General features: G+C 36.1%; 1 protein-coding gene across 1 annotated transcript in view; it reads right to left on the reverse strand.

Moving 5' to 3' along the window:
- Positions 1 to 19,205, reverse strand: part of LOC127840633 (uncharacterized) — a 317,893-nt gene that overhangs the window by 41,460 nt on the left and 257,228 nt on the right. Inside the window, exons 121-132 of the mRNA XM_052369044.1 lie at positions 18,091 to 18,344; positions 16,126 to 16,270; positions 15,514 to 15,653; positions 14,680 to 14,830; positions 12,959 to 13,137; positions 12,025 to 12,157; positions 11,127 to 11,275; positions 10,232 to 10,340; positions 9,663 to 9,859; positions 3,428 to 3,536; positions 2,272 to 2,426; positions 234 to 324 (exon numbers count right to left, since the gene is read on the reverse strand). Coding sequence (XP_052225004.1) covers positions 234 to 324; positions 2,272 to 2,426; positions 3,428 to 3,536; positions 9,663 to 9,859; positions 10,232 to 10,340; positions 11,127 to 11,275; positions 12,025 to 12,157; positions 12,959 to 13,137; positions 14,680 to 14,830; positions 15,514 to 15,653; positions 16,126 to 16,270; positions 18,091 to 18,344 — 1,812 coding nt within the window. The remainder of the gene's footprint in view (positions 1 to 233; positions 325 to 2,271; positions 2,427 to 3,427; positions 3,537 to 9,662; positions 9,860 to 10,231; positions 10,341 to 11,126; positions 11,276 to 12,024; positions 12,158 to 12,958; positions 13,138 to 14,679; positions 14,831 to 15,513; positions 15,654 to 16,125; positions 16,271 to 18,090; positions 18,345 to 19,205) is intronic.

Genomic DNA, 19,205 nt, shown 5'->3' on the forward strand with positions numbered 1-19,205 from the left:
TAATACTTAAGGTTTAACCTTTCGCAAATGAAGCAATAGGGACTGACATTGGAAACTCTTTGCTCCCTTGAAATGTGTTTGTTTTACTCTCACAAACAAAAGTAACAAGCTCGTTTAAATAAAATTGTTCAACCACTTCGTGGTATCCACAAGTAGTGATCAGACATTGTTGCAAATTAATTCAAGTATCAATACTATTCATGGAAGTTAAACAAGTCATCATCAGTACATACTGGCAGTTTTGAGTGTTGTTGTACGCTTCCATGGATCGGTTGCATTCTCTGTTGGTGTATTGCTGCACATTGGGTGCAAAACATACCAACTCTGAAATATCATATAACACAGTAAAAAATGATTATGTTTAACAATATTCGTAAGCACCATACACACACACGAAATAGTTTAAACTCCACTATAAATAAGTTTTAATTATTATGGTCTTGTTTTCACAGCCCAGTTTGAACTTATCAAGTTCAACAGGATTCGCCCATAGGGTCATTTGGAATTACAAACATTAACATTTAATTGATATACATAGATTCTTAAAAAAACAAGGGACAAAATTGTCACAAAACCAGGTTTTCATTGTGAAAAAAAAATATGATAAAGGGAGAAAACTCAAACTGAACTTTTGAAATGACCAAAAAAAATTAACCCCCTTTGTAAGTTTTTTTTTTTTTTAAATCTATTTTTAGTCGTGGCGACCTTGACATTGGAGATATTGACGTGATTCTTTCGTGGGACACACCGTCCCATGATGGTGAACAAATGTGCCAAATGATTTTAAAATCTCACAATGAATGACATAGTTATGGCCAGGACAAGCTCATTTATGGCCATTTTTGACCTTTGAACTCAAAGTGTGACCTTGACCTTGGAGATATCGACGTAATTATTTCGCGCGACACACCGTCCAATGATGGTGAACAAATGTGCCAAATGATTTTAAAATCTGACGATGAACGACATAGTTATGGCTCGGACAAGCTCATTTATGGCCATTTTTGACCTTTGAACTCAAAGTGTGACCTTGACCTTGGAGATATCGACGTAATTATTTCGCGCGACACACCGTCCAATGATGGTGAACAAATGTGCCAAATGATTTTAAAATCTGACAATGAACGACATAGTTATGGCCCGGACAAGCTTATTCCGCCAGCCCGCCAGCCAGCCAGCCAGCCCGCCCGCCCGCATTCGCCAATCTAATAACCAGTTTTTTCATTCGGAAAACCTGGTTAAAAACCTGGTTAAAAATCAAAGACGTATGCTCTAACAATAACTTCTGGGTATAACTTAATTTTAATAAACAGCTTTTTATTTTATCAGCTTGGTTGAAGTACAAGATCACAATACCTACTGATGTCCTAAGTAGTAATCTGTTGTCAAAACGAAAATTTTGACCTTTAGGGTGTGTCCAGTGTGACCCCAGGCCAAGGGTATTATATGAACAGAGTTTACACTTTTGCCTCTTATGGTTTCAGCGGAATTTATTTTTATAGTTATTGTGCTATACAAGTCTAGTAAACTACTTGAGCCGATGGATAAGGCCAGTTTTGACATCAGGGTCATGATTGGATTAAACTAATAAGTTGGTCAATATAAAATGTTACAAACAATTATTACACATCTGTAGGTTGTTGTTAAATATTTTTCCTAATAAAGTCTGTAGTAACAAGAATAATTATACACAAATTCTTATTCAAAGAAAGGACATAACTTTTGTAATTTTTGACATTAAATGATTTAAATCCTACACGTACAACTTCAAATCTTACAGAACAATCAATTCGAATTTGAAAAGTGTAGGAGAACTTCGATCTCCGGTCAAATAATGTGTAGCAACAGACAGATGGCCAGACAAACATTTATATAGATTTTAGAACAACCCCTTTCCTACGTATTGGGTATAGAATAATGCCCCACTATGGCAGAAGCTGGCATTAAACCAGTCCAGTTTGTAGTAGGTAAAAAAGAGGCTACCAACAGACAGATAGCAGGACAATTATCCATGGTGATTATGGTACGATTCTTTTTCACAACATATAGGGTAAATCATATAATGCCCCATCATGGCAGAAGCTGGCATTAAAAAAGTCCAGGTTGTAGTAGGACAAACAGTGTCAAATAACAGGCAGAAGCTGGCATTAAACCAGTTCAGGTTGTAGTAGGTTAAATAGTGTCAAATAACAGGCAGATGGCCGGACAAGCATCCAAAGTGTTTCTAGAACAACCCCTTTACTACATATTAGGTTTTGTATAAGGCCCCACCATGGCAGAAGCTGGCATTAACCCAGTCCAGGTTTGTGAAGTCACGGGCTCCATCAGCTAGGAAGCCATATATATTCTGGATGTTACAATCATATTTGTATCCTCGAGTGACTTTCAGCCTCTCTGTTACGCACTGTGCCAGCCTGAATATTTCTCTGAAATTAACATAACAAAAAATAATGTTCACTAAAATTAAGCCTCAATCTGGGAAAATAGGGTTTAATACATTTGTGTAAAGTGTCTTCCCAGATAAGTGTAAGTTGTCTGCTTTTTTCGTTTTAAGGAAGTCGCTTTTTAGCTAATTTTTTTTTGGGCTGTGTCATCCCTGATTTCGCCTTTGCAGACTGCACAAACAAACCTGGGACCATACTGACGGCACATGCATTAACCCTTTCCCTCTTGGAAGCAAAGTGAAAATGGCTATGTGCAAACAGCATAAAACTAGAGTAACTCGCAGTCTGTTAAGGTTTTATGCTGTTTGCTGCTCAACAGTAATTGAATCATTTAAAACTTAAACCTAATAAGGTCTAAAATTCACTTCTACTTTCTAAGGGTCAACAAATGTGTAAAAATACGTATCTAAGTGTTAGAGGTATAAGCCCCATTTTTGTAAGATGGAGGTCTAATTTTATTCAGCGAGAGGGAATCATGAACATTTACATATTGTAAATTAGCAATGTGTGATATTGTGTTTGTAGTAACTTGTGCACTGGACAATGAGAAATGGTACAGGAAGTGTATGGCACTTGTGATTCACTAAAACAACCCAAGATTCAAAATTGTCACACTTATATCCTTACTTTTCTCCTGGTATTCTGATTACTTCAAGAATATTTGAATTTACATCATTTAGCAACACAATATTCCACAAACGGTTATTCAACAAGGCTATTGGAGAATGATTTCTAACAATATGAGCCCGTATCTGGGATAACTGGGGTAAATACATATGCATCAAGAGTTGTCCCGGATAAGCCTGAGCAATCTGCCTCGGCATATCAGAGAAAACACTTTCCACTTTTATGGATTTTTTTACAGATAACCTCCTCAAAACGAAAATCAATTCAAGATGGAAAGTGTTTTCCCTGATTTGCCTGTGTATATAAGCAAGATGCATTTAGCCCTGTTTTTCCTATGCTGATAGAAAAGTACTTACTGGCAGGCTTGTTTGCTCATTGACCCGTGTGACTTAAATGTCTGGACAATGTCTGAACATTGGTCCATTATTTCTCTTTCGATGGCATCTGCACTCCAACACTTGTTTGCTGCCAAACAGAAACAAGTTAAATAGTGAAAGCCCAAACTTTGGAAAGTCATTTGTGACGTGAAATGTTCTCAAATAAGTAACACAGATGATGCATTTCTTTTCTTTCATTAGAATGAAATGAAACCAGTGATTGATAAAAAGGGGCATTTATCAATGGCACATTTCCAGCCTTCTAATAAAATTATATTTGAATCTTTTACAAGAGTGTTTCCAGAAATATATTTTCCAAAAATCTTTGCTGTTATAAGCTTAATGCATGTCCCATCCATACCATTATGAACATGTGCCAGTGATTGATTAAGCCATAATAGGTTAGTAAATCAATGTCGCAAAATAATTTGTTTTTGAATTACAATGCTGAAATTCTCTTCCAACACACATCTTTTAAGTAAAATTCATTTTAATTATTAAATACTTATCTGCTATCTATTAGCTTACTCATTTCCACGGGAAATGAACTCATCTGGAAAATTAACTGGAAACCGACCACCTTCATACTGCAATAAAGACTATGTTAAACATAGTGCAAACAAGGCAAAAACCAGTAACCAGCCCTCAATATTCTTTCTATATATATATATATATATATATACCAAAGTATTCATTGAATAGCGGGGTGGGAAATGGGATTTACCGATAGCAGGTTAGTATTTAATAATTAAATTGAATTTTAATAAATTTTTTTGTTTTAATGTCATAAATATGTTATCTGCTATCTATTAGCTGATTTTGTTGCTGCGGAGAAAAGGTTCGTATATATTTTTCCATCACAGTACAACCCATATACCAGGCTATCAGCTAATGATAACAAAACCCAAAACAAGGGTTATCAGCTAATCTTCATTTGAACGGTATTAATTGTGACTTCGCGGACAGAGTAAGTATGTCAATGTCACCAAAGAAACTACCGTTAGTGGAATCACAACGAGACCAAAATATACACAAATTGCATTGTTTGCACTTCAGACAACGAAGATTAAAAGGTGGTCGGATTCCTTCAGAAAACAGCTTGGAGCACGTCAAAAAGTGAGATGTGATTAATATACGCCCACGAAACAGATAGAGCTCTTAATTCATGCGGTCAGATCCTAAAAAGGAATGAATCCTTAGATTAGAGATAAGAGTAAACCTTTCTTAGTCGAGGTCTAACCACGAGAAATAGAAGCCGCAGACACATCTCTTTTGAGAACCTCAAATGGACTAACACTGCTGAGATAGAACTTCAAAGCCCCAATTGGCCATAGAAGTTTATCCTCATCTACATGTCTACCAGTTTAAGAAAAACTTGGAAACTTGAAGATTTTTAGAAGCCATATAGAGGAGTTGATATTAAGCAAGGAATCCTGGCTGACAGCAGAGTGAAGACGACATTAGATCCAACTGAAATTGGTCGTATTCAACAGAACAAGCATAATTTTCACTTCTTCGTGTGGTAAAAGCCATAATAAGAAGGAATACTATCTTAAAATTATATTAAAACTGTTAATAAGCCTGATGAAAAGTTTCATAGGAAGCTTATTAAGCAACCCAATAACACAAGTCAAATCCTCTTAAGAAGATAAGGGAACAAAAAACATAGTGTTGAAGTTATATAACTTGGATCAGTTCCAAAATAGGTAAGACAGCACATATATACGAAAGCATAATATGTGTCCTTTGATGGAGATAAGAACACATTTCTTATCATCAAAGAAAAAGATGAGAAAAACCTCTATGCATCTAGCAGAGTGATTAAGGTAATAAAATATGCTCCCGAATACCCAGTCAAAAAGAATTTCCAGAGAACCTCATAGACAGTTCTGATGGAATTATCCTTGCAAAAGTAACAAGGATTGAAGCTATCACAGAAAAACGTTCTTCTGTAGAGATTACTAAATAATGGCCAGACATGAAGTGGCACATGTTTTGATCAGTATAAAATGTGCCTTTCTGAGATATGACATTTGACCTGTGAAGAAGTTTCCTGAAAAAAATTGTACAGGAGACTGAAAAGGTCGTAAAACCATAATCCCATGGTTCACCAAGTAGAGACCATGAAAATATGGCAAAAGCTCACCAAGATATTCACAAATGAATATAATGGATGAAATGTAAACGTAAGAATCCAGTTGATGTCAAGCGGACGAATGCTTAACAATTACACACGCTGCTGAATCGATTCCTGTGAAATGCGTTGACGTTGTTCAGCATTTACACTGCGATCTTCTTTGCCATTGTGCAAAACACTGCCGCGCATGATCAAATCACATTTATTTTTAAACCGAACGGAAAAGTAAACGAAAAAGAATTCAATTAAGCATTGCCTGATGAAGTGTCTAAATCGACAGAAAGAACTGCAAGACAAAACGTCCAACAGGGCGTTGAGACGACCTGCTATGTGTAGGACGATAGCGAACAATTAATGTTCTTGCAAATAACGAATAAGTTCCTGGTTTCCAGATACAAGGAGTGATAATATGTTCACCTCTGTGTCTGGATGTAAACCACGACCGATGTATGTTAGTTGAAACCATCACAAAAGAGTCAAGAAAATTTGTTGTAAATGAAAAAAAGCTAAAAAGAATGCTCGCTTTTCAAGATGTTGATGTGCAGGTGATATTAATTAGGATACCACATACTTGAGAATATCGGGATAAGTGGTCCCCAACCTTCCCTGCTCACATCTGTATAAGATGTAAGGACGGTTGTGGTAGAAGAAACTATACTCCTGCCAAGATAATCTTCTAGTCTAGACACCACTGATTAGTGGGAAGTAATGACAAAAAGATGGAAATCTGTGTCATTAAATAATCATGAGATAAATTCCAATTAACTTAAAAATAAAGCTGAAACGGACGTAAGAAAAGACGTCTCAGCAGGAAGACCGATGACCGGACTGGTAACTACCGACCGGTGGCCGGAACCATTAGTCAAGGATGGGTGGGGAAAGAAATCACGGCAAGCCAAATTTTCCCACTCCCAACAGACTTGAAAGTTGGTAGAATAGGAAACTGTTGAACACTTTTAAGTATATGGCCTATCTAGAGCAGCCTCTTTCTTGAGCCAATTAAAGGCGCCTTTAAAATCCTGGAGAATAAAGGTCGTGAAGTAATCTTTTTGCGAAATACGGAAATATGACTGAAAGTGGTACCTCCGGCATCGGATGTGTGGTGGCAGAACAGGTGAAAACCCTAGGAGTAACATAAGGATGGTCCACCCTTGCTGGTAGAAGGCTTGGAAGTCTTCAAATCTGGCTTGGTTAAGCCCTTTATTTCAAGAATCATAACCAGACAAATTCCGATAGAAATACGACCAGTTATAGAAAGACGGCCTGTTAGGGCCAGAAGTGTTATAGAAAAAGAACTTAAAGAGGGAAAAGTTGTGCTTTCTAATAAATTTGTCTCCAAGAAGGGAATTTTTAAGATGAAAAGAGAAGATAAGGTCCTTCCAGATCCTTAGCATCTAAGATCTGAGTTCAATAGCTCCCAAGTCATCTACATGACTGTGTCCGCCATGCGGTCAAGTTGGTAGGCAATACTATGCATCAGCCCTCACTCAGTTGTCAATTCTCCAACATGGAGTAATAACTGTGATAGTAGTAGAAACAACTGGCATAGGAAACGAAAATATCATAATGTCAGAAATCTGACCCGGCAGTTTGGAAACAAATCCAAATTGTTAGTCGGGTCAGGTACAGGGGACTAGTAGCTTTTACCGCCATCAAGCGATTTAGGCTAAGTCATGTCCTATGGGACTTTCAATGACGATGGAGCAGAAATATTGTTGATTCCAGTAACTTGAAAACATGCAATGTCGAAGAAGCAATAGAAAAGCAGAAGACAACACGAAATGTCGTCTTGCTAATCCTTCTAGTCACGTTGTGTCCCAACTGCTCCGTGACAGTGACTGCAAAGTCTGTTGCCGACAGGTAAAGGCGGTTCGAAAATTCATCCTTAGAGTCTCGAACATAGATTATAGATCTGATTAATAGAGGTCAAATAGTAATGTTCAATCTCAATGTTAAATTTCGAGCCCGCTTCAACCGAACCATCTGCAAGACCAACAGTCATAATGTAGCCGGCTGAGATAGAAGTAGAACTAAGAGATAGATGTATTTCATAAACTTCTAGTATTAGAAGTTCATATCCAGCACCAAAATGAATTAGCTGGGAAGGAAAATCAACCATAGACCAAGTCAGCGGAGATGATTTGGAAACCAATGGTTGCCAGAAGAACATCAGAATTGAAAAGCACAAAATGTCATGGAGATTGTTGAATCCTTAAAATTGGATTCAATAGAATCATAGCCAGGCGTATACAACTAGGTAATGTAGAAGATACCCGTGGGCTACAAAATATGACCGATGAGAACACATGGTAATACCAGTGATTGGTAATGACCGGTGACTATAGTCAGGTGAACGAACCAGTCCATAATATGACCAATGACGTTACCGGTTAAAGACCGAAATACGGTGGATTCCATATGGTCTGACATCAATGCTGAGAACTGCTCGGCAAAGAAGAGCGTGCCAAAAGTCCAATCCGATGGCGACGAGACATCATTAAAGCAGACGACGAAGAGTCATTCGATGACGAAAAAGGAGGAAGAATAGTCCGATGATGATAACGAAGAAGAGGAGTAAAAATAATCCGATGATGATGAACGACTACTTATTCTGACCGGTGACCAGTGTCCAGTGATATGACCGGTGACTGGTGACCGATGTCCGGTGATGGGATCGGACCAGTCATAATATGACTGCGTAAGAAGAGAAATATCTGGTGCAGAAGAATGACCATCCACGAAGTCATCTAACTGATAATGTAAACCGGAAAACAATGGTAGATTATCAGTATTGATAGGCACAAAGTGTCCAATGTAGTCGTAGTGGAGAGATGAACACCTAATCCCGAAGCCTGAAGGTAAAACGAACTAGTATACGCATACAAATAAGGTTAGGTGACTTCAATATGTGTGGATGCCATAAAGGAACCAACATACGTGGAATGGAGACATGATATTCCGTAAAGGAAGAAAATGGGGACCGTCGATATGACCAGCAGGTACGTTAACGCCTACGTGAGGAGTGGCGACGTCCCATATACCTGCGATGCCGAAACATTGTTAGGCTATGCTGGAAATAAGGTTCCTAAAAAAGTGTTTCCGTGAGCGACGTGATCGCTTCTGAGCATATCGACGCCGAGAACCGCTCAATGAAAGGGCAGCTCGTTGATGACTATGAATCTTTCAACCAAGGAGAAGAAGAATAGTCCAATGATGATGAACGACTTCTTCTTCTGACCGGTGACCGTTTCCATAAACGGTGACCGGTGTGACCGGATCGGTCAATGACCGGTGCCCGGACCGGTCCCTGGTCAGACGTCGATCGATGCAGATTTTTTTGGAAAAACCTACTAATCTGCTGGTGCAAATAAACATGACCCATTTATAATCCTTTCAAAATCACACACTGTATCAACCGTTATAATTTGAAGTAAGCTATCATTGGTTGATTTAATGGACCAGCGTTGTTTGTACCGGGGTGATTAGTGGGTTTTTCTAAACTCGTGCTTTTCCGGTACAGATCTATTGCCTATTGACGAAGATCACGATATGCACGTGCTCATGTACATGAGCACATACAAAAAAAACAACAGCAAAGCTGAACACAATTAAAGTTTCACGCATTAGAAAAACACGTTTTGCACGTTTACATTAAATCCACATAAAATATTCCGAATGAGAAGTAAAAAGATAAATAACAAAATTTATTTAATCAAAACCCCATTAAACCAAGTGAAACATATCGAAAAACAATGTTCAATTCAGAGCCGTAGAAGACATAGCCGTATACACCTGGTTGATCCGGAAAGAATATTGAGGGCTGGTTACTGGTTTTTGCCTGGGTTGCATTGCACTATGTTTAACCTAGTCTATATTACAGTATGGAGGTGGCGGGATCCCAGTTAATTTTCCGGATGAGTTAATTCCCCTTGGAAAGGAGTACGCTAATATGTAGCAGGTAACGTATTTATGACATGAAAACTGTCCTTTGATACACAATCAAACATCATATTCTCAAGCATAATTTCTATTCAAAACTGAAAATAAAGCTTATCAAAATGAAACATTTCTACTTACAAGAACACTCGAGGAGATACAAATTGAAGTACATGGAGGAAGGTTCACCCATAGCAGCACCAAACTCTGCCCGGTACAAGGTCACATATTTGTGCATGAGGTCGCTGGTGAGCACCACATCATAGTCTACCACTGTACACTCGGTTCTACTCCTTACCATGCTTTCATTTATACATAGACGCAGTTCCTTTAGCAGACTGAAATACCAACCAAAACACAACATTTCTGGACCTGTTTGTGCCAACTGACATATTTACAAGGTTGATTAAACAAATCGTTTGATTCAAATAATATGTGATCCCTGTCCTCCGTAAAACTAACACATTTATATTTTATATTGCTCCATTTTGTATTAAAATTATTATTCAGACAAGCCTATTCTAATTTTTTCTTTTCAAAATTGGTGAATAACATTATAAAACAGTTTAATACAATCACTATCTGCGGTTAAATATAAAATAAAAAAAATTTAATAAGACAAGATTTTCATACTTGATTTTTTTTCGGTAATAATTTAACATAATTTGAACTTTTGTTTTGTAAACTTAAAGAATGTTCACATTCCATACCTGCACGACTCCATGGAAATATTGTCTGCGCGCAAAACGTTGTTTAGGTCAAGCATGCAGTCATACTTAGTTGTATTGTAAATCATCAACACATCCAAGCAGTCTGGTTCTGTCAATTAGAACACAAAATAGTGCTATAAGTATTTTGTACGCATTAACAGCAAATATTTGTGCATCATATACAGAGCTGCCTTTGGTTTCAAACAAATGACAGTAGATATGGCTTACCACTTAAATTTACTCGCAGGCAATTCTGGTTTTATGATGTTTGCAAAAGCCATTTTCACTTTGCTTCTTATGGGGTAAAGGTTTAATAGCAAATATGTGTGCCTCATATAAAGAGCTGCATTTTTTGAAACCATTTACAGTAGATATGGCTTAATTGAACTGCTCATTTATCATGTCCTGATATTCACATATCTGGAATAGCCGAGTGGAATCAAATATATCTTCGCTATTAGTTAGATTGCTATTTTAAAGGCAAACACGATATGTGTTTGTCAGAAACACTATGTCCCCTTTTGCGCCGCTTTGAGGCTATATATTTGACCTTTGACCTTGAAGGATGACCTTGACCTTTCACCACTCAAAATGTGCAGCTCCATGAGATACACATGCATGCCAAATATCAAGTTGCTATTTTCAATATTGCAAAAGTTATTGCAAATGTTAAAGCTGGCGCAAACAAACAAACAAACCAACAGACAGGGAAAAAACAATACATGTATGTCCCCCACTAAAGTGGTGGGGGACATAAAAATAGAAAAAATATGCCTTTTTGATAAGCGCTGATTTTTTTATGTTTCCAATCTATTCTAAATTCAGAGAAATATTAAATTAAGTTGATAGATCAGTATATTCTTTATTGTTATAAATTGACAGTAAATAGTTTTACCTGAGCACCCCATGGGATTGAAGCCAATAGTTGTCTGTACGTAGCTGAGGTTCTCTAAATCGTGCATAGTAGCTGACATTATTTGATCTATTGTAGGACAGTATCCACGGTAGGCCATTTTTATTTTGTCCACACATGCTTCTAGTGAACTGTTTAGGCAGAATGAAATACAATGAACATATATAGTTTGTCTAGCTGAGACAAGTTGCCCAGAATATATAGTTGTCAAGTGAAAAAATATAAGTTATAATATTATAATATAAAGTTTTAGAAAATTAAAATAATTCTCTTAATTCAGTCACAAAGAGTATTGGTGACAAAATTATTATGAGATATACCCATTGCAATACTGTTTTCCTTTTTTAAAGACTTTTGTTACCATATTTTTGTAAATAATCAAATGATTTGAAGAAGTCTTTTAAGAAACATCCAAGGATTATTCCTTCCAAGTTTTATCAAAACCCGTCAAGTAGTTTTAGGAACCACAGTGCACCCTGAGTTCTTTGTTCATGAACTCATGTGAGCTTAAAATGCAGGTAAAAATCAAAATCTAAATTTGCTTTAATTAATGAAATTGGGATTAAAGTTTTCATTATTTTATTGTTATTTTTTATTTACCCTTTACCACTTTGTTACTTATTTTGACGCGTTTGTAATCCCTTAGGAAGTTAAATTAATTTAAAAAAACCTTTCTAACTATATTCAAGTTCTAAAGGCTTAATTTCCAACTCTTAAATACTGATGAGCAGCAAGCAGCATAAAACCTTAACATACTTCGAGTAACTCGCAGGCGTTCTGGTTTTATGCTGTTTGCACAAGCCATTTTCACTTTGCTTCTAAGTGGGACATGGTCAATGGTAAACACTTAGGCTAGAACAATCGTTTCATGAGCACCCACTTGCACTGATCCTGGTACTGTTTCTGCTGCGTTCCATTCCCTACGATGTCTCTACTGCATGCCCCTACCACCAGGTATAGCAGGTCTGTGGATACCGGGCAGGGGCTGGAAGGCGGAGAGTCCAGTCCTGAAGCTGAAACATGCCTCAATTGTATGACAGCATTAGAGCAGTTTTCTAGTATGACTGAGGTTGTGCTTTCCAGTACGACAAAAGTAGAGGTTCTTCCTAGAAGAACAGGCACAGTGTTTTCCAGTAGGAAAAGAGCTGAGTATGTAGTATAATAGCAGTAGTGCTTTCTATTATGACAGATGTAGAGCTTACGAGTTTGACCAAAGTTGCATTTTTCTGGAAGGACAGACAAAAAGTGTTTCTAGTATCACAAAAGTGATGTTTTCTGCTTTGACAATAATAGCATTTTCTAGTCTGACAGACATAGTGTTTTCTAGAGTGAATAAATGATCATTTGTATGCATGACATATGTATTGGTAATTTGTTATAGATTGACAGAAGTACCTTCCTCGAGTGTTTTCTAGTAAGACAAAAATATATATATATATATAGTGTTTTCCTAGCATGACAGACTTTAGATAAAATACAGTTGTCAGTCATCAGCAATAGCCAATGAATATGGGAATATATGTTATTTGGTCTGAAGTTCTAATAGAATATATGTAGTAGATATACAGAAAAAGGCTTTTGACAAACAAGTCATTATAGCTAAATATTTTCAGAGTACCATCCATTTGTCAGTGAGAAAATATAAAGATCCTTAAGTATAAATAGAATTCATGAAGTCACAACAGAGGTATAGAGCTAATAAACTTAAAATGAGAATTGCCAGACAATATGGTACCAAAAAGAAGTAAAGTTAGAATTATTGAGGATTCGTTACTGTTAAAATCAATTTAGCATCTTGACAGAATCAAACATACTGCATTGATTGTAATGATCGGCCTCATATTTTGGCGAATCATTCTGCATGTCCAGAGCAATGTTGGTCAGGGCTATGAGTGAAGGATGGAATGTGGCAGTGATGCCACAAGTGGCGAACAACGTGTGGTTGCTTGCATACAGGATTCCAAGAGAGCAGAATACAGCTTGACGCCACACACTGAAACAGAGTTATGACAATAGTATACTTCTTCATTCAACATCTTTTTGTATTCAGTAAAATCATGAATAAAAAAAAGCCGTCCAAAAAAAAAAAAGTATCCACTGCAAAAATTGTCTTGACCTTGAAGTGGTGACCGTGATTTTGAGACAGACCTACTGACTCATGCCTTTTGCACTCTGGCAAATGACTCAAGTTTGATAAAAATCATTCAATAAGTAAAGGAGATATAGACCAAACATTAAAATAGAGGCTAATATTTTTTCTTTGTTGAACAACCTTGACATTGAGCAGGAATGAATGACTCATGCTTTACCCTTAACATCGGTATATCTTAAAAGTTTAGCCAATTTTCATGAAAATCCTTTAACCCTTTACTACTTAGATACGTATTTTGATGCAAGTGTGGTTCCTTAGAAAGTTAAATATAATTAAAATCCTTTCTAATTAGATTCAGGTTTTTAAGGCATCATCTCAAACTCTAAGATACGGATGAGCAGCAAACAGCATAAAACCTGAACATACTGTGAGTTTCTCGCTGGCTGTTCTCGTTTTATTCTGTTTGCACATAGCCATTTTCACTTTGCTTCTTAGTGGGAAAGGGTAAAAGGGATTATGAGATATGATGCAAACACAAAAAGTAGACTAAAACATTTGACATTGACTTTCAGCCGCCATTACTGACTTATGTCTACTCAACACATTGTTTAATCATCGATTGTACTTGCAGGTTTTTTTATCTTGGAACATTATTGCCCATTGTTCTATTATAGTTGCATACTTGAATACTTAAATGAGATGTTGCGTCATGAAGCATACTTGATTGGAATGTTCTCTCAAGGAAATAATTGCATTATTTTATTCTGTAATGGATCATAATTCCTCTTTTTTCCTATCAAATAACATTCTTTTATGAATTGTTATCTCACAGATCCGTTTTTATTCAGTCATGGAGCATGATTGCATATTTTTCTGCCATGGAACACACTTGTATGAGTTGTTCTGTAATGGAGCATATCTGCATGATTTTTTCCATCATGGAACAGGGCTCAACATTAACCTAAATCCAACTTGCCCTGCCGGGCAAGTACTTAGAAAATCTACTTGCCCTTAAAGTAAAGCCACTTGCCCAAACATAAAATATCACATTGACTGTTAACCACATATTTTTTAATAAAAATCAAATTGATACACCACAAAACCTTTTTAATGTTTGCACATTTGAAAAAATGATTACAGCAATTAAAGTCTAATTAAAGTCTTAATTTAATGCTTTTTGTTCTTTTTTGCCCTTGCCTGGGCGGACAACAGATTATAAAATAACATGCCCGGACCCAACTTTTACTTGCCAGGGGCAATAGGACAACTGTTAATGTTGAGCCCTGTGGAACCTACTTAAACGTTTGAATCTATCCTTGAAATGCTTTCAAGATTTTTTCCATCATGGAACATACTTAAATGTATCTTCTGTCATTGAAATACTTTCATGATTTTTTTCAATCATGGAACATACTTGCATGATTTGTCTGCCAAATCACATACTTGCATGACATCAGTTCAGAACCATTCAAGGTGGTTTGGTTGAGGAAGCCGGCCACAGGAGTGTAAAGGAGATTGATGGATGCAGGGAGGCACTGAGTTGCTATAGCGTCACCATTCTGTAACACATGGGTCTCACAGGGGAAATGGGACTCTGAAAGCATAAAAAAGTGATACATGTATTTATAATAAATTATAATTAACGGAAAGTATAAATAAATGGTAAAACGGGAATTTGTTTGTATAAAGAATAGTACTCAAGATATATGGATGAAACTTGGTATACTAATAAAGGGAAATATATGGAGTATGCACAATTCATGTAAACAACAACAAAATTATCTTATTAAATAACATTTATAAAGAAAAATGTCCCTTATTACTACTAAATAACTTGATTTTTTAAAATCATTATTTATATTGGTGAACCATAATTCGAGACGGCCATGGCCTTCTTTAAACAAGAGCATCGCGAAACGGGTGCCCACGCTCGGCTGCGGGTGCAGTTTTGAATAAATGAAAGCTTGTCAGATTTTTTTAGAGGTTACAGTGACCTTGACCTTTGACCTAGTGACCCGAAAATGGGTGTGGCATGTAAAACTCATCAAGGTGCAGCTACATATTAAGTTTCAAAGTTGTAGGTTGAAGCACTTTGATTTTAGAGCCAATGTTCAAAACCTTAACAAAATGTTAAGGTTTTAGCATGACGCGGACGACGGACGTCGACCTGGCTATGACAATACCTCGGGTTTTCTCCGAAAACAGCCGAGCTAAAACACTAAGAAAAAAAGCACTACATACTTCAGGTTACATTGCACGAGACGGCAGGTTACATACCACATGATGGACCTGTTCTGGGGAAGTACACAGCCCTGAAGTCCTGATGATTAAAGAGTATTCGCAGGCTGTACTCGCTGCAAATGAGGCCTAGCGAGGACAGAATGTTCTTCACACACAATAGCGACCGCCATTCAGTCCTGTTCAATAGACAGGTATAATATAGAAGATACAACAAATAATACAATTTATGACGTGTTTTGGACTACAGAATACATCTTGATTCTTTTTTTGTTACAAATGAATAATTTACTTTAACATAAGGATGTTCACTATGAAGCTTACAGAAAAATTACTAAGCTTAACCAACACAAATCTTTTATTAAGTGAAGTAGTTTTACATTTCTACTGATGCTAAGTTCCTGGCAAAATGCATCTTTATATATTCAAGTTTGAAGACAATCAAAGGATGGGAGGATGTTTAGACTTAAAACAGGTTAATTCTTCCTGTTATCAGATATGGAAATAATTGTAAAATGCAGATTTTACTGCATAGTACAATTATGTTTATGATACCTGTTGGCTTTTTGGTTTGTTAAAACATCACAGCAAATAACAGCCTGAATAAACAATTTTTGTTCTATGCTACTGGCCCTGGCTGTAAACACGTACATGCACATGGTCTGTTCAGTGGCGTCTGCATCAAGGTAGCCTCCCCTGGCGCACTCTTCACTGAGGATTGCACCAATTACTATCCCACTGTAACACACTGCCTCTCTACTGTTTGGGAAGAACTGGTCAAGGGCAGCTAAGGCATCTGGTTGTAACAATGATAAGAATAATTATATGTGTCAAATTTGTTCTGCAACAAAAAATTAAAAGGCATATAAGACTGATTTTTATTGTTGACAGACAGACCAACATGCGGATTGATAAACAGGGCAATAACTGTAAAATAACGAAGTGTAGGGTTATTGTTTTAATAAATTGCATTTCTCACAATTGATATCATTGATATCTATAGACCCATACATTTTCATGAAAAGTTGAATCATTGACAAACAACAAAGGGCCATAACTCTTATTTCAGAATTGTAGGGTAATGGCTCTTAGGCATGACACCTCGCCTCATTGATATCAATACATCCATGAAGTTTCTGGTTGAAATAGTGTATGCTATCTGAGATAATGCCCTGAATAGTCACTTCATACAAGAACAATAAAATTCAATAACTCTTATTTCAGAAACTGAAGGGTCATAGTTCTTAAGCATCACAATATCCCTTTTTATAACAAAACATCCATGGATTTTCATGTTGATAATCTTGTTTGGTATCTGAGATAATGCCCTGAAAGTTACATCATTATGATAGAAAAACAAAGGGCAATAACTTTAATTTAAGAACTGAAGGGTTATGGTTCTTGTGGATGGCACTTCTTCTGATTCATATCTATACATACATGAAGTTTTAGTTGTATATCTTACATAGTTTTAGCAATATAGCCCATAAAATAGTGTGACATACTACACCAATTTCTTTATCCCTCCACCTTTGGCGTGTGATAATAAATATATTATTATAATAATAATTTTCAGAAAGCAAAAGCAATACCTAACGCAGAGTTATGATTTTTGTACCATTTTCTTCCTTCTAATGTTCTTTATCAATATATTTAGTTTTATTGTAATCCTTTCTATACTTATGAATTTATGCCTAGCACATGAAACATAAACTAATGGAAAACTTTATCACATGTTGTTGTTTCCTATTAAAGCAATCTAATATTATATGAAGGTTCTTTAAAACAATGCTCAATACTGTTATAGTTATGCTGCACACAAGACACAGACAATACAAAAAATATGCAAAGGGACAGAACTATACAAATCCTGATAAGAGAGTACTTGGTATTGGTATTGCAAGTCAGATAACAATTCACACAGTTGTATGCAAATATCTTCAATACTAAGGGCTTTATGTGCTGCAGAATAAAATGGACTTGGAATAAAATAAGATAAAAAGGGAAATAACTCCTTAACTAATAAAGATAAAGTTATGGTTCCCTGTACTTTGCAGTTCCTCTTAACCCTTTACCACTTAGATGCGTATTTTGACACACGTGTATATATATATTCCTTCCAAAGTTAGATTTAATTAAAGACCTTTCTTAATAAATTCAAGTTTTAAAGGCTTCATTTCCAACCCTTAGATACTGATGAGCAGCAAACAGCATTAAACCTGCAAAAACAGCAAGCAACTCACAGGCTGTTCTGGTTTAATGCTGTTTTTACATAGCAATAATTATTGTTACTTTAACTTTTTTACTTTTGATTGGGAAAGGGTAAAATTCATCTCTCGTAATATGAAGTTTCATTTCATTTGAAATGCTTCAATACTTATAGCTTTATACATCGCACAAAACATGGAATAGACTGACAGATGAAAGGATGGACAGACTGATTTACAGACAATGCAAATACTATATGCCTCTCGTTTGGGGCATAATAAAAACACTAATACATGTACTTGTTTATGAATTAATGAAAGGAAGACTTTATCTGATAGAATCTCTGGACAAATTTATAGTGTAAAAAGTATTTACATAGTCATTAAAGTTATATAAAATACTACAAACCATAAAAGTACGTCTCTTTAGACACATAACCAGCCAATTCAGTTGAAGGGTTCATGGTTGAGTTGTGGCCCATTTCAACTGTTAAGGATCCTGACACGGGTAAATCATACATGTCCGATGCATTTACGGGTCTGCTGAATGTTATCTCAAAGCCTCGATAGGTTTTCTTGCTGTAGACAACCTTGACATTATTTTCACCACCAAACCTCGCATCACTGTAAGCGACATTCTGTGGAGTGCCAGATGCGGAAAACCTACAACATTAAACAAATATGATGTATTTCACATTGTATTATCATGCTTAAAAATATGTTTATGTTACCACATCATTTTGTTTCTTGTTTGTACGTTTAGTTTGATTTTTTAACGTTTTCAACAGTATTTCAGTCATTGCACATGGTAAGTTTGCCACCAAACACTTTTCCAGGGACAATGTGGTTACCAGCAATATGATAGATCTTTTAAACTGCTCTACATGAATCAGAGGTAGGGGAAGAATGGAAAATATTTCATAAACTGAACCCACAATCCATGGATTTGAAGTACAGCACTTTTTCAACTGAGCAAACCGTTCATGGTAACAAGAAAAAATATAAAAGCAGAATCTAGAATTGGAATATATTAGCAAGAATTGTATAAGAATGCTGATCTACAGTTTATTTTTATTACACTTTTCTTCATTAAAAGTATGCACAATTTTAATTTTAAAAATTGAATGTAAAAAAATGAAAGCCATTGAAAAAGTCTGAATTATCTTCAAGTTAGACAGCTCATTCAAATAATTTCAAGTCAAACTTAAGTCAATGTAAATGTAAAAGAGGAAGCAAAGATTGTTGATATTAGCAGATAAGGGATACAATTAATTTACTAATTAACCGAGTAATGCAAATGTTGAAGTAAGCAGTAAAGGTTCTGAAGGCAATATTAAAATCTTGTAAATGTAATACAGAAAGAATTGGTGACAATGCTGCCAACATCACTGCATTATTACCGTTTCAAGAAACCTTCAAACTTCACAAAAAGTAAGCTTTTTCATACTTTATCCACAAAATTTGATAGCAAACCCACCAACGAAGGATCTTGAATCATGACATTGTAAGTACATAAAGATGCCG

The sequence above is a fragment of the Dreissena polymorpha genome, chromosome 8, assembly GCF_020536995.1.
Source record: "Dreissena polymorpha isolate Duluth1 chromosome 8, UMN_Dpol_1.0, whole genome shotgun sequence".
Lineage (NCBI taxonomy): Eukaryota > Metazoa > Mollusca > Bivalvia > Myida > Dreissenidae > Dreissena > Dreissena polymorpha.